General features: G+C 43.7%; 1 protein-coding gene across 1 annotated transcript in view; it reads left to right on the top strand.

Annotated features, from left to right (window-relative positions):
- The window catches only part of LOC140994315 (SH3 and multiple ankyrin repeat domains protein 2-like), a 62,645-nt gene extending 37,797 nt beyond the window's left edge, over positions 1 to 24,848 (top strand). Inside the window, exons 5-13 of the mRNA XM_073463885.1 lie at positions 1,907 to 2,042; positions 2,872 to 2,952; positions 3,070 to 3,078; positions 5,836 to 5,859; positions 6,924 to 6,962; positions 7,565 to 7,677; positions 8,475 to 8,580; positions 9,684 to 12,183; positions 24,320 to 24,848. Coding sequence (XP_073319986.1) covers positions 1,907 to 2,042; positions 2,872 to 2,952; positions 3,070 to 3,078; positions 5,836 to 5,859; positions 6,924 to 6,962; positions 7,565 to 7,677; positions 8,475 to 8,580; positions 9,684 to 12,183; positions 24,320 to 24,848 — 3,537 coding nt within the window. The remainder of the gene's footprint in view (positions 1 to 1,906; positions 2,043 to 2,871; positions 2,953 to 3,069; positions 3,079 to 5,835; positions 5,860 to 6,923; positions 6,963 to 7,564; positions 7,678 to 8,474; positions 8,581 to 9,683; positions 12,184 to 24,319) is intronic.
- The last annotated feature ends 220 nt before the right edge of the window (positions 24,849 to 25,068 follow it).

Here is a 25,068-nt window from a genome sequence, read left to right as displayed (position 1 = left end):
CATAAGGCCACCCCCCTATATGTGAACCAGTGTACTGGATGGTATCAGAGAGGCTCGGTGTGTGATGGAGCCCGATGGAGGGAACACGAGGTCACAGTGAAACAGCTGTTGGGGCATTTCTCTCTAATTATCAAAATGTCCGCCCTCGTGACGGCCGGCCGGCGTCTGTTAGATTAAAACCACGAGAGAGAAAATATAAAGTCTTTCTCTGCGTGTCGCCATCACTTCCCCTCGCCGCCGTCACTCCATCGTCCTCTACATTTTCCTCCTCATTCCGCCCTCCTGACATCCATCATTCGTCCCCGTCGCTCCGGGCCGGTCTCTCTTTTCATCCCTCCATCTGACCCCTCCTCCGTTTGTCTGGAAGAAGAGAGGAGGGGTGGAGGAGATGAGAGGAGCGCTGCAGCAGGGTCCATATTAAATTAGACGAGCAGTAATGAGATTAAACCCTCCTCCATGTGGGCACGCATGTACGTGTTGAAAGAGGAAGTATGAAATATATGTGTGTGTGTGTGTGTGTGTGTGTTTAAATCTGATATGAGCATGTGGGTGTGTAGCGTGTTGGGTATCAGCTATATTCAGATGTTAATATACAAGCTGCCCGCTAGTGTCACACACACACACACACACACACACACACACACACACACACACACACACGTCACCTTTAATTATAATCGAATCGTGGCTGAATTTTCAGCAGCAGGATTTTTTTTGGCCACAAACCAACTCGCTCTGATTGTCTTTGAAGGCTGACTGTGAGGGCAGCGGCCGCGGCTCCCTCTCCTGCCGCCAAACATGAATGCTGCAATTATGAAGATTGGCAGCAGGACGGGAAGAAAGAGCTAACACCCAACCAACCAGCACCGTATTTGCATATCCATGGTCAGGTTGAAAATTGCATTTTTCAGGCTTTTTCCTTGAAGTCTACTTAGTGCTGGGAGACATTACCTGCAGGATGAATCAAAGGATAATTCGAACTGTTAAAGTCACAAATTTTCACCATAATGGACAAAAGCCCCTGCGTCCCAATAATCCTCTGCTCGTGTTGTCCAGAAAACCCAAAGACTTTTCATTTACAGCCATTAATGAGAAAGAAAAGCAGCAAATTCTCACATTGAAGGAGCTTCAGCTAATCAGTGCAGCTCTAAAGGTTCAGTTTTTTTACCATGAGACAAATAAAAGTATAGGAGCTGGATTTATAATGACAAATGACGTTTCCTGTCTTTCTCTAAGATGTCAAACTTTTCCTTTTAAAATAAAAAACAAAAATGATGTTGATGGTGTAATTTGTCCAACCCAAAGGTTGGAGGAGGATTAGAGGGAAGTCAATCAAACGGTACTGTGTGACACAATGTTGTACATCTCTTTACCCACCCTCGAAACATTCAGTCAGTGTTAACACACTGTGTGTAATCGGGACACATTTTATCATATCGAAGTGTACCATCAGTCCCTCCCTCTTCCTGTGGTCAGTCGAGTTGATGCTGCATCATTTGTCAGTCACTTTGATGAGCTGTCTATCTGGAAATAGCATCAGGCCCAGCGTGAAGCCACCGCAGGCTTCAAGTGAGAGTCAGCAACTGCTGCAAGTCTTTGAATGTCTTGTCTGCTGCTGGTTTTTTCATGCTGTTTACCACCATGAAGGTTCTGGATTGTTGCTTTAAATTTGCTTTTCAGAGATGTTGTTTTTTTTCCGTCTTGTGTAAACAAACATCGACAGTGAAGTTTATTTTCTCAAAATCACAATCGGACTAAAAGGACCGACCAGTTTTGCCTCTTGACCCGCTGACATCGATCATACATGTCAAATTATAACGCAGATAAGATTATTCGTTCCAAACTTTCCAACAATGTGAGTCCAAGTCCCGCCATTAATGACTCCACTGATGTGTGTCCACGGCAGGTGAACCAGGAGAATGTGGTGAAGGTGGGCCACAGACAGGTGGTCAACATGATCCGCCAGGGAGGCAACCGGCTCCTCATCAAGGTGGTGACGGTGAGCCGGAATCTGGACCCCGAGGACACGGCACGCAAAAAAGGTACAACGACCTCAAATTATACTTTTCACATTTCTACACCAAAGAAAACCTATAACCAGAGTGAGATATCCTGTCCAGACTGGGGTAGAAATGACTGACAGTGTGAAACAAAATCATACATGGATTAGAAAATAAAATAATATTGAGCTGCAGCACACAGCTGGTGTGAGAAACCTCCTGCTGCACGGCTCTGCTAACAGTTGTACCTCCTGTATTAAAATGCCAGAGACTCTGCAGTAAAGCAGTGTGCTGACTGATGATGTGTTATGTAATAACATCCCTCAGAGGCAGACAGAAACCTGACTTCCTCCACGTTCACAATGCAAACAAAAATAACAGCAGCAGAAGTTCACATGCTTCGCTGCTGGATGTCAAAAGTCAGCTGAGTCTCTGGGAGGAAATGAGGCGGCGTAATTACAGCTTGTTAGATGTCAGATTATCAGAACTTCATTTAACAGTTCAGAACCTCAAAGTTTTAACTGCCCGTCAACAAGAAGAGTTAAAGGAAGCTTACAAGATGTCAGGAAATGGTGAAAAATGTCGATCAAGTGTTTCCTAAAGCCCAAAGATAGTCAGTTTACCGTCACAGAGGAGGAAGGAAACCAGAAAATATTCACATTTAATTTAATTCCAAACAGAGCGTCTCAAGTTATCTGGTGAAAATTCACGTATTTTTATAAATATTTTTGCTGTATGTATCACAGAAACCAAAGTATCACAGTGTTTTTCAGCCCTGATTCTAATTCATGAGCATCATCTGTGAGAAAAGTCACTTCACACTTGAATAAAACAAAATAACATGTCTGTGTTTCGTCTCTGCGTCCCTCAGCTCCTCCTCCACCTAAGAGAGCCCCCACCACAGCCCTGTCCATGCGCTCCAAGTCCATGACCTCTGAACTGGAGGAACTCGGTAAGGTCTCCCTGGTTTGACTTTAACTCAGCATGTCTTCAGGAACTTTCTGTCTAACAACTCCTCTCTCTTTTGTTCCCCTTTCTTACTCTCATTGATTGTTTAATCTCTCTGTAGTGGATAAAGGTAAGCAGTTAATGCTGCGTAACCTTCTGCCTTCCATTTCGCTCAACTGCAACTTCCATCGGCTCGCAGCGGCTGAATGAAGCGTTTGTTCAGGCTGATGCAGTTTAAGTTTCCATCGTTTGATCATTTTGCTTTGATTTGACTCTTAAGAAAATATTGTTCTGTTGTTTTTTTCTTTGCTTCTCCTCCCTCCTCATCTCCTGTCCTCTTTGCCATTATGCATGAAGGACTCTTGCTTCTAAAGACCCACGCATCCATGAGCTGTCGCTGTGGCTGCAAGGCGCAAATGAGTCAAAAAATATGACAGTAGTGTGACAGCGTCTTCTCTGTTTTTGTTGCTTTTTATGTGTGTGTGTGGTGAGGACCACATCAGAGGACCCTGTGTGTGTTGCGTTATCAGCTGTAGCGTCCTGATACTTTCTGACAGACGGGACAGTCAGCGTTTTCTGAGACACGCGGACAGAAAGAGAAGCCACGTCGGTGCTGATCAGGAAGGAGAGAGAGGTGGAAGGACAGGAGGAGTGAAGGCTGCATGGAGGGGAGGGCGTATGTGACAGAGAAGGAGAAAGTAGTAAATACTACACCAGGGCTTTCCCTCAGGAAACCGTCAAACAAAGGGTGCTAAGATCCTGACACATGTGACGTCATCAGTTCAGTCAGCAGCTGGCAGCCGACACAGTGATCGCTCTCGTTAAATCCACTGTGTGTCTCTTCTCCTGAAACGTGTGCTCATCTATCAGGATGTTATTTATTATGTTCAAGTTGTTTCCCTGAGAGTTCAGTCCTGGCTGATTTGGCAACGCTCGTGGTTACCGTGGTAACAGCAAGTGCAGTTTAATACTACAGCCAACACGCTCCTCGAGCAGCTACAGTCCAACAGAATCAAACTGGTCCGTCTGTTTACAGTGCAGCCAAACGCTCGCTCCAACAGTCAGTCAGTAATAATTACAGCTTTGATCTGACTTCAGTGTAAGTAGTTCAGCACACAGCAGCAGGACGCAGTGAAAAGAGCTGGAGGTGTGCAGCCTGTCACCAGCTCACCGTGGCTGCTCCATTACTCCCTGACAAAAATAAAAAATATCTGTTTTGTTGAAGCAGTCAGAGCTGCTGACCACGGTGCCAAAGAAATCACACATGTCCTGTGACTGCTTCACAATAAAAGCCACCGCATGTTTAAAACAGTTAAATGTTTTGAATGTGAAGCAGCAGAAGTGAGGCCAAAGCGGTGTGACTCCATGTCTTGCGCTGAATAGTTATACTTGTAGTTAAAATATTTCAACTTCTAAAAAGCACAAGAAAAACGTGTCGCGCAGCAGAAGAGAAGACGGTAAGCCAGGCACTCCATACCATAATAAACACTGGATATCTGGATGGTTTTCAGTGACACATCTCGGTGTGATCGGCCTCTTAGGTAGGCAATCTGAATCTAGCGCAGGAATGCCGGACTCCGCCACTACCAATAAGAAAGTACACACAGACACATTCGACTTTAAACCGTTTTTATTAACATGGTAACCGTCTAAAATTGTGAAATAATATTGTTAAAGTCTTACTGTGTCGACTCGTTACGAGAGAAGCAAGCCTGAAGTACTCTCAGGAGGAGTGAAACCGAATCGTGCAAAGGAATTAGTAGCTTTTTTTGTTTTATAAATGGTAATAATTTTATCAGACTGCTTGATTCAAGCTGTCAGCTTTATAAATATACTTATACTGAGATAATTACTGAGGGTATTCTGGATGTTGCGGCTGTTGAAGAAACACGTCGAGCAGGGCTTGTCTTTTTTTTTGGCGAGCTGGCCGATCTCTTTTCTAAAACTCTGAAAGAAATGTTGATTAAATCATTCGTCAAAAAATGAAGCAAATAATGTTTATTTTGCGTCTCTTTTGGTTTGTTTCATTGTAAACTGAATACATTTGTGTTTAGGGCTCTAACAATTAATCGATCAGTTGTCAGCTATTTAATGAATTGCTGTTATCAGGAAATAAAAGTCAAAATTCTCTGATTGCTGCTTGTTAAACCTGAATATGTTCTGGTTTCTTTCCTCCTCTGACAGTAAACTGAATATCTTTGGGTTGTGGAAAAAAACAAGACATTTCAGGACACATTTGACATTTTAGGGAGCAAACAGCTGATTAATTAGCCGAAAAAATAATTATAGAAAAATAGATTATTTTAAAAACGACCGTTAGTGGCAGTGTTAATTGTTTTTTGGACTTGTTGTTCATTTCTAGCTGTATTTTGTGACAATAGAGATTGAATGATTAATAAAGACTCATAAAAACATCATTAGCTGCAGCCTGATTGGTGCGTACATTGTTCTGTATAGCAGCTTGTGATTCAGTGTACGTACTTCTGGATCAATCAGTAATAATTGCAGCTCTGCGGCCGGTGTCAGAGGTGTGCAGAGAGCCGGCCGGGAGATGAAAGGTGAATGAATAAATAAATGACAGCGGAGGGAGTCCACTTAGATTACAGAAAAATGCTGACAGAGAGATTCCTGCGGTCAGCATGTTCTTTATAGAGCTGCTTATTTGACACATTTGCATTTCATTCTTTACTTTACTGCATTTATAGTAGTGATAGTATGGCTCGGTAGCGTGTGTGCATTATGGGATGCACTACACATATGCATCAGCTGCAGCAGGACAAATTTACACAGATTAAAAACAAGTAGATTTGTGTTGATCTTGGGAGAAGGACTGAGTCTGTGTTTGTGCTTCAAAGACTCAGAAATCTTTTTGTGTCGCCCCTTTAAGCAACTCTAAGGAAAAAGAAAGGTGGTAAGTTCCTGTAGGCATGTTTCACTCTGATCCAATGATTGATTCCTGCCACGTATCTTCCCCACCCACTAACACTGTTGTACATGTTGACAGTTTGTTTCAGTATTTCCACAAGAATTTGATTTTGATATTTGACTTTCAGTGCAACTGAATGGTGTTGCCCGTAGTGTGTTCTTGCATGATTTTTAAATTTTTTACTGCAGATGTTTTGAACTTGAATGTTGTTGGTGCATGGTTTAATGTTGTAGTGATGTAGAATAGAAAGATGTCTGAACTCCTCTGTCCCTTGTTCACAACCACAGATTATTTCTTCTTTCTTTTGACTCAATATTGCAACCGCGTGGATGCTGAGTAGTCCTTTTGATTCACGTTTGAGTAAAAGCTGTAGTTCAGCTCAGGGTGCTTCCTAAACCCTTCGTGCAGGAGCAGGAGTGAGCCCACATATTTACTTTTCTGGGAGCTTCAGATGCAAAGGAACACAGCAGCAGATCTTTAATGAGGAATTACAGAATGTTTTACTCGTGCGTCTTTGTGTCTGTGAGTGTTTGTGCGTATGTAAGGAAAAAATGTAAAATGAAAACAAAACACGGTCGCTGTAAGTCAATGTTTGTTCACTTTACCTGAACTGTAAAGGTTTGTCGTGTCTCTTCTTCACGTGTGCCTCTTTTTTTTCCTCCTCTGTTGCAGGCTTGTGTGTGTGTGTGTGTGTGTGTGTGTGTGTGTGTGTAACTGTGTGTACGTGTGTGTGTGTGTTTTTGTAAGTGTGTGTGTGTGTGTGTGTGTGTGTGTGTTTGTGCGAGGAGGGGGAGGTTTATTCCAGGAAATGTTTCACTCACAGATAGGTTTCCAGGGCAACCGTGTTGCATGTTGTCTGATAAGCTGTAGCTGCAATCCAACTGGGAGAGCAATCGGAGAGAGAGAGAGGAAATGTGCATTTTTTCTGTTCTGTGTGTGTTTTTGTGTTTTAGCTCTGACTGTAGTGAAGGTCATTGATGTTCCTTTCCTCCCCCTTTCCTCCCCTCCCCACCTCTCCCCCTTTCCCCACTCCTCTCCTCTGTGTGTAGATGCGCAGAAGAAGAGGATTGTTTTCCAAGTCACTCTAAGTAATCACTCCCCCTAATGCATGGAAGCTTTCTACATCCTAGACAGAGCTAGGGGAAGCAGGGAGGTGATAGAGCGAGGAGGCTAGATCAGGGAGAGCATGTAGCTTCTGTTAGCATAAACCTTGTAGGTGGACTCTTATCTGATGGCATCATCACACGCCAGAGGGAAGTTCAGTTCTGCCAAATTTGCCGTTGACACCTTTCCCACTTTGCAGGCTCAAAAAAAAAAATCAGACTGAGAAAGATAACGGCAAACTTGACAGACTTCACATTCATTGCTCATTTTACATTCAATGAGGGAACGACCCTGAGAGTTAGATGATGCTGCTGAGTCGGCTGTTTGGAAAGAGCTTGCACGGCTTGCGAGGCTGGACGCACCCTGATGCATTTCATCAAAGTCCTCCTGTGCCCCCCCCTCCACAAAATTTTCTTTCAATGTTTTTTGTTTCAGTTTCATCCGCAACTCAGTGTGGACACACAGGGAAGGGTCACTGTGAATGATTAGCTTGCGTTTGGCCCATAAAAACCCTTCGAAGGCTTTGCAAATTAAGTCCTGCCCTCGTCGTTTTTGTTGCTCATCACAGCTCATTTTATTTTTGCAGACAAAGTTGAAGAGATGACACACGCCCAGAAGACCTCACCTGTTGATATGAAGATCGCTACAATCAAACCACGCCCATCCAGTCGCTGTTTGGTGACGCAAGCTGACATGAATGTAAGTGAAGAAAACTGAACTGAACATTTGATTATTTAGTACACAGAATATAAAGTACACTGTGGTGTCACTGTGATTCTGAAGGTGTTGAGCTCTTGTTTTGGGTTTTAGTGGATTATATCATGTAAGATAAGGCGTGAATTTACTCTCTAACTCTTACCAAACAGTAAAGTACGACCGCACACCTTCTGAATTCAAGTCTATCTTCTTTATCGAACTAAGACGAGGTTAATCGCCTCATTAACTCATCGTAAAACCCACTTCATTCAAACTGGACACAAACTAAACTCACCAAAACAGTCTTGATTGTTTTTCCATAATAAAATAAATTCTTCATTCGACGAGTAAGATGTGAAAATATTCCGTCTCTACACGCCGTTTTCACCCGCTGCTGATGTCCACCGTGTCTTCTCGTCCCTGGAGTCATAGTCCTGGTCCGAGCCGCTGTAAATCACCTCTGTACTGTGTCCCCTGTCTTCAAACTGACTTCTGTGGCTCTCAGAGGATGTGTTCAGTCCCAGTCTGCTGTCCATTTTCTTTACTTGGAGGCGGTAGAGCCCTGTTGCCCACAATGACTCGCCCTGTGATCCAGGCAGACTTCCATCAGCTAATAGGGCCACTAGCTCCTCAGCTAGCTACATCCAAAAATAGCTAGCAAAGCTCAGCAGTTAGGTTCCCCCTGTCGTTTTGGAGCTCAAATTCTGGCCATATTTTACAAATTAAATCTTTAAATGCTGTTACAGAGCCGATGATATGTGTGTTTCTGGGTGTGTCATTAACAACATTCTGGTTTGCAGTCCTTGTATCATGACCGCCAGGGAGTAGCAGTGGTGCCACCCACTGTGCCAGGGGCCTTCCTGGGGATACCTGAGAAGGGGACGATGAAAAAGCAAAAGTCCATAGGTATGATGTGTATACAGTGTGTATACAGTGTGTGTGTGTGTGTGTGTGTGTGTGTGTGTGTGTGTGTTGGAGGGCACAGTGTGTGTCAGCTTGAGCTTGAGTTGTGAACTCCAGTACCTGGTGCTTTTAGCTTGTTGTAATATTCTATTAATGCTCGGAGGACTTGCTCTGTGTGCTCAATATTAAAGCTAATTATAGATAAATTAGAATGATCCAGTCAGCAAAGTGTGCTTTCAGGCGATAATATTGGAGGTCATTAAGCATATGCTGAGACCTCATTCTCACTGCTGAACTAGAGGGACGTCATGCAGGCTAATGTTACTCACAGCTCTTTTGATTTGCAATGCCATCATTATTATGACAAAAATTGAATGCCTTTTTTTTTTATTTTGCTTTAACTGCCATGAAAGCACTTTGAGGTTGTTCTTGTTTGATGACACTCTGGGGAAAGATGACACTTGGGAAATGCTTTCATCTGTGAAGTATATGATGTCACTCATTGACCTGAGCAAGGTGCTTCCTCCCCCAACTTTAACATTTAAAGAATTGTACATAGGAAAGGAAGTAAACAAGCGTCTTCTGAAAGATGGATGAACAGCCATCTACTCACGTCTAGATACCCAGAAGGCTGCTTCAAATCTGGATGTATCTTAGTTTCTGAGAAACAAAATTAAACACATGTACATTTGTGCAGGTCATGTTGGTCTTTAAATTGAGATAACTTTACATGACACCTTTTTAATTTATACAACTCCATGGCTACTATTCGGAACACATCTCGATTCATCATTCGGCCTTTAATCTAAATGTTTATTCTTGTCCTTGTTTCCGTTTTTCAACACTTCAGTTGGAGGGTAATTGGTCAAATTAACTCACCAGGAAATTCCCACTTGGTGCTGCACCATCTTATAGTTGGCCACTTTTCTCTCTGGCCTCCACCAATTTCAGGAACCCCCTGCCTGGATAAATAAAGGTTAAGAAACAGCTCACATCAATGAATGAGACATTTCCTGTGGAAAGAGGAGGCCATGCTGGAAATAAAAAAATAGGGATGTCTCCCTCAGGTCCTCACATAATTTTTCTTTCTGCTCCACTTTTCCCAGATACATCGCAGGATGAGAAACAGGGATATCTTACACCTCCCCTACTCAAGTTCGCCCGCAGCCTCTCTATGCCTGACACCTCAGAGGACATTCCTCCTCCCCCAGCCATTTCACCCCCATCGCCACCTGCCTACAACTCAGCTGCTGGACCTACACCCAAGAGCTACGGCACCACACGACCCAGCTTCACCCAGAACTCACCCAATGCAGTGACAACCATTAGCCGAACCACAGATGTCGGTACGTTAAGGCGTGGCTACTTCCGCCAGAGCTCAGAGCATTTTGAAAGCACACGCACCCGAGGGCGCACGCCAGTGCCAGAGAACCCTTACTCCGAGGTGGGCAATAAGACACTGTATGTGCCAGCAAAACCAGCGCGAAGGAAGGGAATGCTAGTAAAGCAGTCCAATGTTGAGGACAGTCCCGAGAAAACATGCCACATGCCATCAAGCCCCTCAGGCCCGGTTTCCATGCCTACCACGCCTGTAGAACGAACATGCTCCTCCATCCCCATCCCCACTATCATTGTTAAGGAGCCCTCCACCAGCAGCAGTGGCAAGAGCAGCCAGGGTAGCAGTATGGAGATCGAGCCCACCACCCCTGAACACCCACCCCTCACGCCCACTGTAGGTGGAAGCGGTGGTTTGCGTCCTGAAGACCCTATGTCTCTAAGCAACCCGTTTGCAGCAGCTATTGCCGGGGCAGTACGGGACCGGGAGAAGAGGCTAGAGGCAAAAAAGCACTCAATTGCCTTCCAGTCAATAGACATGGGGGATGATGAATTCAGTAGTCCCACACCGACCCCTCGCCTTCGCCAGTCAAAGTCCATCGATGAAGGCATGTTCAGTAGCGACGAGCGGCTTCGAAGGATATTGGCTCCTTCAGCAGCACAGCTCGGGCCCCCTGTTGGGGGTGGCAGTGGCAACATGACAGATTTCAACACTCCTGAGCCCACAGTGGTGCGGGAGCCTCTTAACACCAGAACAGGCCAGTGTCCCAACCTGGACAGTCCTGTAAGTCTCCCATCCACTCCTCCTAAGAGCCACTACAGGGCCAACGGGACCTACCTCCATCCTGTCACCGGCAAGCCCTTGGACCCTAACTCTCCACTAGCTCTGGCCCTGGCAGCTCGTGACCGGGCCATGAAGGAGCAACAGAACCATCCTCAGAATCAGCCACAAAATCCTCCTCAGGTTCAGCAACCCACCAAGCATGAAGCCCAGTCCCTCCCAATTCAGCCAAGCCACAAACCAGACCTCAACCAACCGCTGTTTATTGACACCAAACTACGCTCTGGGATCGAGACAAGTTTTGCTGCGATCTCCACTGCGACCATGGGGCGGCCCGGCCGAGGTGGCCTGCGGAGACAGATGACAGAGCAGAAGTATGAGTCTGACGGGGCACGGGAAGAACGGCAGCATCAGGCAGTTGAGGAGAGGAAAAGCGCACCAGCGGATGTGGCAGACACGTCACAGCCAAAGTCAGCTGGGCTGTTGATGGTCCACACCACAGATGCAAGCAACAAGGTGAACAACCAGGAGGAGGGGCAGGACAGCAACAGGCCATCAGAACTGAAGGACCCCAACCAACCCGATCCTCTCAAAGCTTCAACTCTGTCCGCCAACCCCCAGCCGCCCTCGTTGCGGAGGAGGAGCATTCCCTTAGGCGAGTCCTTGGATGAACCGGTCAAGCTGCCCTTCCGCATCCCCCCTCCCCCTCTGGCCTCAGTTGACATCGACGAGGACTTTGACTTCACAGAGCCCCTCCCCCCACCGCTGGAGTTTGCCAACAGTATTGACATTCCTGATGATCAGGCTAGTGCCATTGCAGAGATGCTTCAGCAACAGAGACGGAATGGGGGACCTCCTCTACCCCCATACCACGCTCACGCTCCACCACCTGTCACTGATCAACACAAACGGGTCGCAAACAACATGCCACCATCATACCCTCCTCCTCCACCGGACCCGGAGTCCGGGGTAGGTGACTCGGGCATCGAAGAGGTAGACAGCCGCAGTAGCGGGGATCCTCAGCACATGGAGACCACCAGCACCGTTTCCAGTATCTCCACGCTGTCGTCAGAGGGAGGCTTCTGCGACAGCACTCTGGAGAGCCTCTATGCCACTGCAGACGGGCATGCCTTCCTGGTGGATCGGCCTCCTGTGCCACCCAAACCCAAGGGCAAGTCAGTCATCAACAGAACATCGCTTTATCATGACGCTCTCATTGAAGAGCCCCCGGAGTCCTATGGGTCACCACCTCAGGCCCCTCCCCCTCCCCCTTCATCCTCTGAACCTCCTAGGACTCCTACACAAAGGACATCCAAACTGTGGGGCGATCAGCCCCCTGAGCTGCGCAGCCCTCCATCTACACCAGACTCCAAGAACACCGTCATCACCGAACTGAGCTCCATTCTGCAGCAAATGAACCGTGACAGGCCAGCCAAGCCAGGAGAAAGCCTCGACTCCCCCACGGGGACCAGGGGAGCCTTCGGAACAAGGTACGTCATCTGTATCTCTAACAGCTATGGGGTCCTTGGCCTGAAAAACGTTGAAGACCCCTGCTTCAGGGCAAGTTAACCTCATGATTGACAAGTCCTCTAGTTCTCAGTCAGATCCAATCAGGATATCCTCTCCAGCTCCACTGTCTCATCCAAATGTGGTAACTTCCGAAATTAAACTTGAGGTTTCCAAACGGTAGTCCATGTTGGAGGGTTTACTCTTACTGAAACGTGGTAGCCGTTTTTACAGGTCGTTGTGTTACGGAGTCATGATCCACAGATAACCTGCTGTAAGTTCTTAACCTGAAGATCTGATGAAAAACACTGTGGGGAGCTGAATCCTCAGTTTATAATGTAGCACATGTGCAGACATCACTTATCATTCAGCTCATCCTCTCACTACTTTATCTGTTTGACATTTATTCACACTGTTTTCTGTCACATTGAGAACAGTCACTTTAGGCGATAAATATGAACATAAACGCTGTTTACTTGTTGATCGGCACAGTGTGGTACATTAAGTATAACAAGATTGATTCCTTGCCTAGCCATGTTTGAGACTGTCCAGGGCACGCAGGAGTCAAATTTGCAGTAACTGGGACAACGTTTTGGTGGACCCTGCACCTGAACCAGCTCATCTCATGGTTTTTTAAACTCACATTTCCCGTGTATGAGAGGGAAATAAAAAGCACAATAAATAATTCACTGCTCACATGCATTTTGTATGAATGGTCCCATCGCTCATCAGAGAGGTGTAGAGAGCAGAGGGAGAGAGTTGATCCTCTGGGTTCCTGCTTTCTCATCTTATAGACACTGTTACATCTACACTGTTACATCTACACAGTGACGTCTAGTTGTGGTAATTACAGTGAGATGGCTGGCAGCTGCTCTGGTCCGGCCTCGTATACGCTCCTTCACGCTTCACGCTTCAAGCCGCATGCTATCATGTTATCCTCATTTTCCTCCTCTGCAGTTCAAAGTCATGTCTGTTGACCTTTACACCTTGTACTCATTTCATTTTCAGCTCACGCCTCTCCATCTTCATCTCCATTCTCTTCAGTCTCCCGTAGTTCCTTCACCTCTTCTTTCTTCATGTCCTCTGTGTCTCCCATCTTCACAGGTACGTTCCACCGGCTGCCACCACGTCACACCACAACCCTTTTTCCAATTTTGTGTGTTTTAAATGTGGACGTCAATCCGTGCCATGCCACATGCTTTTTAGGAAATTAAAGAATAAGTTCATCAATAACTGAACATTCAGTCATTATCTCCTTCCCCCCATACTGATGGGAAGTCAGGTGAAGTTTCATAGTCAACAAAACATTTCTGGAGCTTCACAGCAAAACAGGGTTGCAGCATTTTTCTAAACAACTGAAGTAGCTGGGGACGATAGTACTGTTCTGGTATAGGCTGATTTCAGCCAAACTAAATATCAGTCGAGCCCTTTAAAACCATAAAACGTCTCTGTATAGCTCGTCCAGTGTAATCCAAGTCTCTGGAAGCCCTGAGATCCCACATTGATTTTAAAAAGATATTATTTACACCCTTTTTAAAGCCAAAAGCTTCACTGTAGATGCTAAGCTAAAAGTGTTAGCGTGCACCCCATCTGAAGTAGTTGCAAGAGTACGACAGCATGTCAAGGGTGCAAATAACATCTTTTCAAATCAGTTTGGGATCTCAGACTTGGAATACGCTGGACGAGCTGCAAGGAGCCAATTTATGTTCCTTTTGTTTGTTTTATACCTCCACCAAGGACGTTATGTTTTCACGTGTCTGTTTGTTGGTCGGTTGGTTTGTCAGCAGGATTACACAAAAACTACTAAACGTATTTCCGTGAAACTTGGATCGAGGATGGGTCACCCAGAATAGACCCCAATAACTTTTCTCATGTTCTTTAACATTGTGAGATTTTTCAACATAATTCATGGATCTTGATGAAAAAAATCAGGCATATACAGGTGGCTGGTATCTATTAGTGAGAACAAAAGAGGACTGTTGGGCCTTGCTGGAGGTATGCGCTCCACTGAGTGCCATGTATTCTAGTCAACGGCAACAACTTCAGTTGTTTAGGAGAATGCTGCAAAACTGTTTTGCTGTGAAGCTCCAGAAATGTTTTGTGGACTGCGAAACTTCACCTGACTTTCTATCAACATGGAGGGAGGAGATGGTGACTGGATTTACATTTTTGGGTGAACTGTTCCCTAACTGTTCCTTGGGTGACGCTCTTGTTATAAATGCTTCTCCTGTCGAGTAGATTTGATTTAGATCACTTTGCAGCATGAAGTTGGATATAGGTGAGGAAAAATGTGATGTATTCAGTGTTCAAGATATCCCTTTATATGACACCAAATACATTTTAATGCCACCATATGTTAAGTCAGACATTTTGGCAAAGAACTTAAGCAGAATAAAAATATAAATTATACACAATGCATAATGCATAATGAATGAGCTTAATTAATAACTTCATTACCACAGCATTGTATTTAAACTCACAGTGATTGTAGCTTCACGTCTTTTCCTATAAAGCAAAGAGTCATCTGGTTGTCTCTTTCTGCTGTTAGTAGTTTTATGATGTTAAGGTATCAGGTGCATGAAGCTGGCAGCTTCTCAAAGTAAACTATTTATTCCCCCCAAGCCATGCATTCACAGCGATCTCCTGTGCTAAGAGGATTGTTTGGCTCAGTGAATTTTCTCATGATTTCTAGAAATCAGACATTTTTATGTACTTCTTATTGCAATTTTAAGGTCATGTGACTCATGTCAGATTTATTGAAAATTTGAGCTGCACATTGGGAAAACTCTTGTGCGTCAGTTTCCTGATGAAAATTAAAAGAGAGATGTGTTGGATCATTTTTAAGGTTCTGGTTTTTCCCTCTTGGGCTTTTGAATTGCGTAAGAATGGGAGTTGAATTCACAGAGCAGTCAGAGGAAAAGCAAACATTACACATACAGTATAGCAAATTTTAAACTCAAAGTTATGCGTGTGCTGTGTGAAAATGTGTCAAATCCTTAAAAAAGAAAAACAATGATTAAAATGAGGAATAAATAAAAATAATCATCTGCATACATAGTAATGGTTATTTTCTAAAATTTTGCATTTTGGAATAAACGTTCATGGGAACATTTATCGAGTGTGCGGACTCTGGTTTTATATGTTGACTTAATTTGAAATTAACACAGCAGTAAAGACCCTGTGGAGTTTAGTTCAACATAACTAGAGAAATACTTACATACACATATTTTTGCGACTGATGCACACCTTTCAACATCAGGCCAGAAAGTCTCTCATACTTCATGGATAAAAGAGAAACCCCCAGAAGGATATGGGTTATGGTTCGGGTTTGAAGAATCCAGCACTGTAGTTGTCTAGTTGTCACTCTAGTTTTATTCATACTTTAGGCTGAGTCAACATCAATTAACCTGCCGATCATTATAAAGGACATCAAAACACCGCAAAGACCCCATCACCTGAGACTGTTTGGCAGTATAGTATGTCTCAGCTAAAATTAGGTTTTTATGTATATTTTACAGTCTGGTATAAGTTTTATAAGCATTTCATAAGTTGGATAGATATCCAAGACTGAGCTACAAAGTAGACCATCTAAAAAATGTCTCCTGAATACCATCACTTAGCTTACATAAAGGAGGTCGGCTATTGAAACGAATATTAAAAGCCATTCTGCAACATTTTGTAGGGAAATGCTCCCGAAACCAAACCAGTTGATGGCCCGGTCATTTGGGGTGTATTCTGATTGGCTGTCAGTGTTTCTGTTCATCAAAGTGAGCCCAAAGATATCGTTCCCCACTGTGGTTTCCATCCATTTGAGTTAGAACGATTTTTAAAACTATCTATTTATCGTTCTTGTGTGGACGTCCCTTCAATGTAAATAGGGATAGAATTACAGTAGCTGGATAGAGTCAGACTGATCAGTGATTCACATCAGTAGTCAATTACCTGAAGTTGCAGTAATGGGTGGTGTTGTAATTTCCCAGTGACAAAGCTACACCCACAGACTTCAGTTCCAATTCGTTGCAATTTGTGGTCTGAGCTGGTGCTTTTGTGAGGTGTAGGAATCTCAAACTTGGTTTAATATTTCAATATTTCTGCCCACATTAAAGACAAAACTCATCATAGTTGTCCCCAGCTGCTGAATATACAATCATACACAGCTGAGACTCATATAAAGCAAATGTAATTTACAGTTCTGTGGTTGCTATTTACTGTATTTTGAATCATATGCTTAAAGAAACAGGTCTCTTGGCTGCCTTTTTATCTGTGTGTGTGTAGTTTGAAGTAATGTTGACTGGTCTGATGAGCTCAGTTCACTTCAGTAACTGGTTCATAACAGGATCAAACAACCAGATGTCGTCCTGCCTTGACGTAACTGCAGCGTTCGCCCCTCGTTCCTAAAGCGACGCCGAACATCCCGCTGAAATCTCTCAGTCTCTTGTAATCTGGTCTGTTCGATTGTTGCTCTGAGGAGTTTGTGTGTGTGTTTCTCGTGTCGGATGAAGTTTTAAACCCTACTCACTCGTGTGCCGCCGGGGTCTGCGATTATCTGCCTCCGTGCTCAGAGGGGTTTTTGAGTTGTAGCCGTGTGGAGAGGGTTGCCAGGCGCGGCGGCAGAAGATAAGGTTGTAGGCAGCGAGAGGGCACCTCGTCATGTGAAGAGGCCTGCGGAGGGTGAAGGTGGTCCTGCTTCTGAGGCCGTCAAACAGATGGCAACAGAGATGCACAGAAGATGGCCTAGATTCACACATGCTCTCCCTCTCCGCCTCGCTCTCCCTCCATCCTCTGCTCTCCTACTCTCTCTCTCTCTCTCTCTCTCTCTCTCTCTCTTTTTCTCTCTCTTTTTCTTCCTCAGTATGTTAGAATGAGCCTCATCACCAGTGCGAACATCAGATTTTCTTCTTTGGACATTTGTGTTTTCTTTCTCTGTTCTTCTTCTTCTTTTTTTTTTTTATCCCTGTCTCTTAGCCTCCCAGATTAAATGTGCGTTGGTTGTGCCTGTGGACGAAAGGGTTGCCTAGCAACCAGCTGATGAGAGCAGCCTTGAGGCCTGCAGTGATGTCAGTCTGAGTCGGGGGAGGGGTGTGTGTTCGTACATGTGTGTGTGTGTGTGTTTTGAGATGGAGCAAGAGGATGGCGGGCCTAACCCTCAGCAGAGTTCAACATCATCTCACGCAGGTCACGTGCCGCACTGCTTTAGTAGGCCACCGTTATGTAACCCAGCACAGCCGAGTCAGTCCGTATGAGTGAGTGAGTGAGTGTGTGTGTGTGTGTGTGTGTGTGTGTGTGTGTGTGTGTGTGTGTGTGTGTGCGTGCATTCAAGCTTCTATAAATAAAGGCAGCATGTGCATGCATGCCAATGAAACGACCCTGTATGCGTGAGCCAGTGTGTGCTAGAAAGAAGCAGGGAGTCATGCGATGTGTGGGCGTGGCGAAGGCGAGGTCTCCCACCACTGATATCAATAGCTCTGCATCACTTTCCTTCAACCTGCTCAGCTGATGGAGGGCGAGCGCTGTTCCTGCTGAAGTGAAGGAGGCCAGCGAGGGACACGTGCTAACGTTACCTATGTGTAGTGCATTTGTGGTACATTTGCAGAAAGAGGGCTGCTGGTTTGAGACTGTAACTTCCACAGAGGACGGCTCGATCCTGCAGTTTAAAGCTCTGTGATGACTTTTATTTTGTATTTTTGTTTTGTGACTTTTGAAGTAACACTTAACAAAACAGACACACTGACCTTGAATTATTATCATTATTATACTATATTGTGATCATGATTTGAGACTGTGCTGTATAAGGTCTTAGATTTTGGATATATTGACATAAGTGTTTTTTCTTCCTGGTTTTAAAGACTGCATCACAGTAAAGTGAACACACCAGACTGTTCGTCTTGTTCTAATACTTGTCTTTACCTACTTGGTATCTGAAAACTGTTAAAAATGGCCATCTCAGGTGTCCTATAACTCAAATTGCTCATTTTGTCTAACTAACAGTCCAAATCCAAAACATATTCAGTTTTGTAAAACAGACAAAAGCAGTAAATCCTCATATTTGAGACGCTGGATCCAACCAATGACCACATCAGATCTAAAATTAACACACAGGAATTTATTTAAATAATGAATTTTACACAAAATCTTGTCTAAACGATGAAACATGAGTTATCCATTTTGTCCAGTGCTCAACCCAGATAACAAAATTGTTGCCCAGATCTGGCCCACACCAGACGTGTTCATCCGGCCCACATGCAGCATGGAGTGATGGCGCTCAGTTCGCTCCTGTTTGCCAGAACTGAGCCACAAGCGAGCCAAATAAGCCAGAACTGGCCCAGATCTGGGCCACAGTTAATTTCTATTTTAGTGGTCTGGATCTGGCCCACATGTAGGCCAGTTCTGGTTTATTCGGTTCGCTCTTGGCTGACACCTGACACCATGTTATGGTCTGCTCAGATCTGGCAAACAGGAGTGAATCGCCCAAGTGCCATCACTCCCCGCGGTGTGTGGGCCAGATGAACGCGTCTTATACAATTTTGCTATCTGGGATGTTGTTTCCTGTGTTTCCTTTCAGGGTTTTAAGTAATAAATAAACCTCCTCAGCCTGCAGTTAAAAATGAAAAGTTAAAGTGTTGCTTGTAAGAATTCTTAAGTGACTCGAGGGATGACAATGTCAGGCGAGGCTGCATCACGTGAAATACCTCTGAAACTTTTGTACAGACTTTAATCCAGAAGATGAAGTCTGCTGACTTTAGTGAAGTTTATCATTTTCTGAAGCTGCAGCGATTAGCTGATGAATCAAAAGGAAAATTTATAACAAAAAAGTATTCAAAAGATTTGGTTAAATTTGAGGATTTGCTGCTTTTCTTTGTCATTTCTGATAGTAAATGAAGAGTTTTGGGGTTTTAGACGAATGAAGCGATTTGAAGACGTCACTTTGGGCTCTGGGAAATTATGATGAGGACTATTCACAATTTTTTTGGACAATTACTAGACTAAACAATTAATCAATTAAACATGAAAATAATCGTTAGTAGCAGCCCAACAAGTTTCCATTAAAGTATCTCCACATCGACCACGTATTATGGCACAAGATGATGATTATCAGATCTAAATTTCATCATGTCCAATAATTTGGTTAATGACCGAACGCCTGCAAAACAAACAACACTTCATCAGCTCTGTGTTTGATGCTAATTAACAAACTAAACTCAAGTGGTGACCCTGGTTAAACAAAATAACTGCTTAACCTCAGCATGTTAGCGTGCAGAAATGATAAAAACTTCTGTGCACAGTGCAGGTGCAACACGTCACTGACTGAATGATGACTGTTTGGATTCCTGCCTGGACCTTCTGTGTGTGACTGCTGCTGTTAAAGTGACGTCTGAGCGATAAAGATTGTGTTTGCAATCAACGAACAAACATATGATCACAAATCATCCGGACGGCTGAGAGAAACTCACAGCGTAGCTCGTCCTCTTTTTGTCATACGTGACTCCTGGTGGCTGCAAGAAACGGTAATAAGGTCAGAGAAGCTAAACGAGGCACTGTGCTAATTAGTCTAATAGGCAATTACATACTTTTCACATCAATTTGAGTCCTGTAACAAAACGTGTTTAATAGAGGATGAAATACCAGAATACCAATTAGACAAGTGCTTGACAGATCTCAGGTTAAGTATTTTTAAGCATCTGTGCTGTTGTTTGGAATCAGAGTCGGTTCGTTTGTTGTCGGGTTTGATGAAGATGAAAATTAAAATGTGACCGAGGAGCACGAGTCCACGTCGTACAGCAGAAGCGACAACAGGAGGCAGACTGATGAACATCCCTTTGTTTTCTTTTATCTCACGTCATTGTTTGTGTGTCATGTCGTCCATCACGTGTCTAACATCGTCCTCTGTCTCCATCTCATCCATCAACACGACTTCCTGTGGAGAAGCTGGTGTTGAACAGTGAAGACTGTAAGTTTTTTCGGGCTTGTTGAAGGCAGCACTTTAACAATGGCCCACTTCCATGTTGGCAGAGCCGACCCCCTTTAGTCCCCTTCACTTCCCCTCGGGCTGTTCCATATGTTACAGTAAGGAAAGATCCAGATCTGGGCTACACGTAACCTCGTGGTGGTTTTCTGCCCTTGTCTCAGTTTTTCTCACAAGAGTCAAGATCAGCTCGATTTTTGAGTTGAAGATTCAGTTTATTAAAAAAAAATCCTTGGGGGAAGTTGAAGGAAGGTGTGATCATTCTGCATGGATTGGTGTGTGTGTGTGTGTGTGTGTGTGTGTGTGTGTGTGTGATGTGGTGTCACTGCATCATCACATCCCTCCATCTTGAGTGCAGCAGGTAACATGAGGGTGACTCTCTGTAACTCTCTGATGTGTCTCCTGTGTTTCTTCCTGTGGTGGTGGACTTTGTTTTTTAATGCAGAACTGTCTTGTTGGGGCTTTGTCTTGTCTTAAAGGAACAGTTCATCTAAAAAATGTTTTAAAAATCCAGTCATCATCTCCTCCCTCCATGCTGATGAAAGTCAGGTGAAGTCTCGTAGTCCACAGAACATTTCTGGAGCTTCACAGTGAAACAGAGTTGCAGCATTCTGCTAAACATCTGAAGCAGCTGGAGATGATTTAAAACATAAAAGACAACCAAAAAAACATCAGATGGCTCCATACAGCTCGTCCGGTGTAATCCAAGTCTCTGGAAACCTCAAGATCCCAAATTGATTTGAGAAGACGTTATTTACACCCTCAACGTGCGGTCGAGCTCGTGCACCCACTTCAGTCGGGCTGCACGGTAGTTTTACCAGGATAGTCTCTGAAAAAAATCACTTGGTTTCAGTCTTGTGGACCACGAAATTTCACCTGACTTTGAATCAGCATGGAGGGAGGAGATGATGACTGAATTTACATTTTTGGGTGTATTTATCCTGTAATAACTGGCTCATGTTCAACCCTCCTGTTTAAAAGCATCTTAACACACTTTATTAGGTTTTATAAGTCAGTTGTTCTATAAATGTCAACAAATCCTTGAAAAGACCAAAACCAACAATGTGTTGTTTGTTATAAATAATACCATCTGTGGCTCTGAGCTCCAAGCTCATTGGTTCCTACTGAAGACATAAATATTTAAAATGGCTCACTAACAGCACCAATATAGTTATATAAAGTATTTTTTAAAGGTTGTGTAAACAGCTGCTCAGTGTTTGTCAAACATTATTCAAACAGGAGGAAATGGTGCTTTTCTTTGGGACTATTTTCAGTGGCGGATTAATCCACATTTGGTGCCCATGGAGTTTGTCTCCAACAATGATGGAATGTAACTAAGTACATTTACTCCAGTACTGTACTTTTGTCAAATTTGTTTTACCATTTTGAGTTATTACTCAGCATTGCTTAGGTATTACTACTTTATTCTTAAACTCACATTCTGGAGACAAATATTTAACTTTTTTGCACTGCTAGATTTTTAAAGAAATTAAAATGTATTTTTATCAGCAATCGGATTTTTTTTTTAAAATACAGTTTCTGATAAAATGCTGAATATCGATCCCACACATAGTATACAGAAGGTACATTACATGCATTTAATATATGTAAAATTTACTTTTACTTATCATACATTTGATACTTTCACTTTTACCAAAGTAATATTTTAACATGATATCTTTACTTTAACTCAAGTAACTCTAACACTGGTATCCGTCCCAGAGGTTGGTTTTGGTTTTCTCATGGGATTTTCTGACAATAAGAAAAGTTACAGAAGAAATAATAAGACTAGACTTGTCCACTAAAATGAAACGGTGTCTGCTTGTGACCTTTTATCGCAGGTTGTCTTTGAGCTGTGAGCCGTTTAAACCTTTCGAAGATGAAAAACTGACTGTACTTCAAAAACAAAGCAAGGGAAGAAAGACCAGGAAAATGTCAGAAAAAAGTCATTTGTATGTTAATTTAAATGTTTCCTGACTCACTAATCAGATTAATCTTGTGAGCTCTTCCAGAGAGAAACAGCTGTGCTGCAGTTTAGCTGTATTTCTTTTTTGTTTAAATGAAATGCGAGAAACGTTTCTTTGCTGACGATATCCATCTCTCCGAGGGTGAACAGTTACTTCAGTATTCTATTACTCTGTTCCCTCTGGTAGTGTGAAGGCTATATAAAGGTTTGAGTAACCTTCCCCCTCCCCGTGAAGCCGTACACGTCCATCCATTAGGAAACAGGCTTCCCTCCGGCCGTGGTTCACTCAGCAGGCGGCGGCTGTGCTTGGACTTTGTTGCGACCACCAAGAAATAAAATCCTTTAAAATCCTGGAAAATCCTTTAAATGTTGTACATTTTAGGGAAAACGTGGCGAAAGGTGGAAGCTTCATTTCATCTAGGAAATAATTATTTTTAGGCTTTTTTGGATAGAGTGAAAATATTAAAAAATATTTATCAGGATTCTTGAATTGGCGTGATTATGAGTAAAAAATGTCATGTAAAATCCCGACCAATATCGTGTTTTTCCCCAAAAGAAGACGGCTTCAAGTTGTTAAATTTGACTAAATAAAATCAAGGTTTGATCACTGAGGTCCATGTGAATCAGGGAAGATTGTTTTAATAATCCTGTTTTAATCGTCTGCTACATTTTTCTTTTAAAAAATAACCAAAAAACCTATAAAACTTACTTCGTACTTAACAGTTAATCAAATCCAAGGAGAATATCATTAAACTCTGCATGTTAATCAATACAAGGTTCAAATAATTATTATGATTTTTAAAAAAAACATCTAGAAATTCACAAATAACATGTATCTTAACATATGTAAGTTTAAATTTAAAAAGAAAATATCCCTTTAATGTGTTTAACTGATCATAACCTTTAATCTATGTTTTAAAACAGGTTCCTGTATGAAGTTTAAGGGGTGGAGTGATTCCCATTTCCTTGATAATTATTCCATTGATAAATATTATAGTAAAAAAATAATTTTATCAAAAGGAAATTAATCCAAATAGAAGTGACACGTACAAGATGACAGCTGACAGAGAACAGTAAATATGAACACTAACAGTAGAGTACGGTTACTGTAACTAAACAGTCTGGATGGAGATTCAAACCAAACGGCTCTGACCTGATTTAACATCCAACATGTTTCATCAGCTGCTGCGCATTTGGTCGAAATGTTTGCCTGTGATGCCACCTACTGTTCACTGTGCAGCATTACATCATGAGATCCTTCAGCAACACGGTTTAATGAACAATAAAGAGACTTTTAAATCAAACCTTCAGTCTTTCATTCAGCTCTTCGTTACACGTCTCATGACCTTCACATCGCTGTCGTATGTTTTTAGGATTATTTCCAACCTCTCAGGTGTGTGTTGGTTTCAGATCAGGACAAAGAGCTACAGAGATCACATTATTATAACATCTTCTGTGTTTAATCTTCTAATTAGATTTTTATATTTACATTTCCTACAGCTCCTTCCCCACCTCTCCATCATCCTTTGCGCTGCGGCCAAAAACATCAAGTAATGCAGGTTTCAAAGGATGCAATCAGTTGTTGACTGATTATTATTGCCTCTCAAACAAGTGATGAATTAAAACCAACATTTATATTCTAGTTATAAATTCAGGGGAAAAGCCAATTACCAAAATAAATGTTGGCAATGTATTTTATTTTTTTTGCAAAACCACTGATATGTTGCAACTTTGTTTCTTTAGATTCAATTTTCAATTTTATCTGCACTACAATTGGTCCAGTTAGGTTTAGGCACACCAGCCACTGGTTCAGGTTAGGAAAACATCATGTTTTTACCTAAAACACCTGTTTCTAAATATCCGTTTTTTTGACCAGACAAACAGCCCGACGTGTCCCAAGGTCTCGTCAAAAACACCCAGATTTGTTGCCACGGAAACCAGAAAAATGTTCTCGAGGTTTACTTAAAGATATCCAGTGGTGTCACACTTACAAATGTTGAAACGCAGTCTCGAACTTTGGTTTCAACCTTGTCAGCCGTGTCACCTGTAACTCCATCATCCCCTCCACCTCCAGACATGAAAGTCAGCTCATAAACATGTAACGTGTCTTTATGAGAATCTTTGGTTGAACTTGGATCAGTCTGTGTTTGTCTCGCTCTGACTGACCTGTCGTCTCCTCTGTCCTCCTCAGGCCTCCCACTGAAGACTCAGGAATGCGTAACAACGCTGCCGGCGCTGCTGCCCTCACCTCCACCCCTCCCAGCAGCCTCCCATCCCAGACGCATCCTTGCAGCCCGCCTGACTCCGCCTCCTCCCTCACCCCCTGCTCCTCACTGCCGCCCTCCGTGTCGCCCACCCTCACCGACGTCTTCGGTCTGCCCACCCCGCCCATGGGCAGCGGCGGCGGGTACAGCCTGAGCTCCTCCTGCGGCGGCAGCGGGAGCTCGCGCTCTCCATCGCCGCTCACGCTGATGCAGGCGGTTGCGGCCTCGGGCAAGCCCTTCGCCTCCAAACCCATGGAGCTGTGGAGCAAGCACGACGTGGCGGACTGGCTGGAAAGCCTCAACCTGGGGGAGCACAGGGACGCTTTCCTGGACAATGAGATCGAGGGCGCCCACCTGCCCTCGCTGCAAAAAGAGGACCTGATAGACCTGGGCGTGACAAGGGTGGGCCACCGCATGAACATCGAGAGGGCCCTCAAGCTGCTGCAGGACAGATAAGCCCCGAGGAGACGGGGAGGAGACGCGTGGAGTCCAGGCCGAGGAGAGGGAGGTGTTACCGATCACTTTTACCAATCTCTTCATCAGACATAATCTCAAGTCGTGGAACTGGGTAGAAGTTTTGTCCAAGCTGATGCTGCCTCTTGCTGTTTTTGTCCTCTCTCATCCTCTGTCGCCCTCATCTCAGTGCTCCGGTCTTGTCCGCCCTCTTCCTCCTTCC

This window comes from Pagrus major, chromosome 4 (genome assembly GCF_040436345.1).
Source record: "Pagrus major chromosome 4, Pma_NU_1.0".
NCBI classification, from domain to species: Eukaryota; Metazoa; Chordata; class Actinopteri; order Spariformes; family Sparidae; genus Pagrus; species Pagrus major.
Note: the sequence above shows the minus strand (reverse complement) of the source record. Positions and strands in the feature narration are given on the sequence as shown.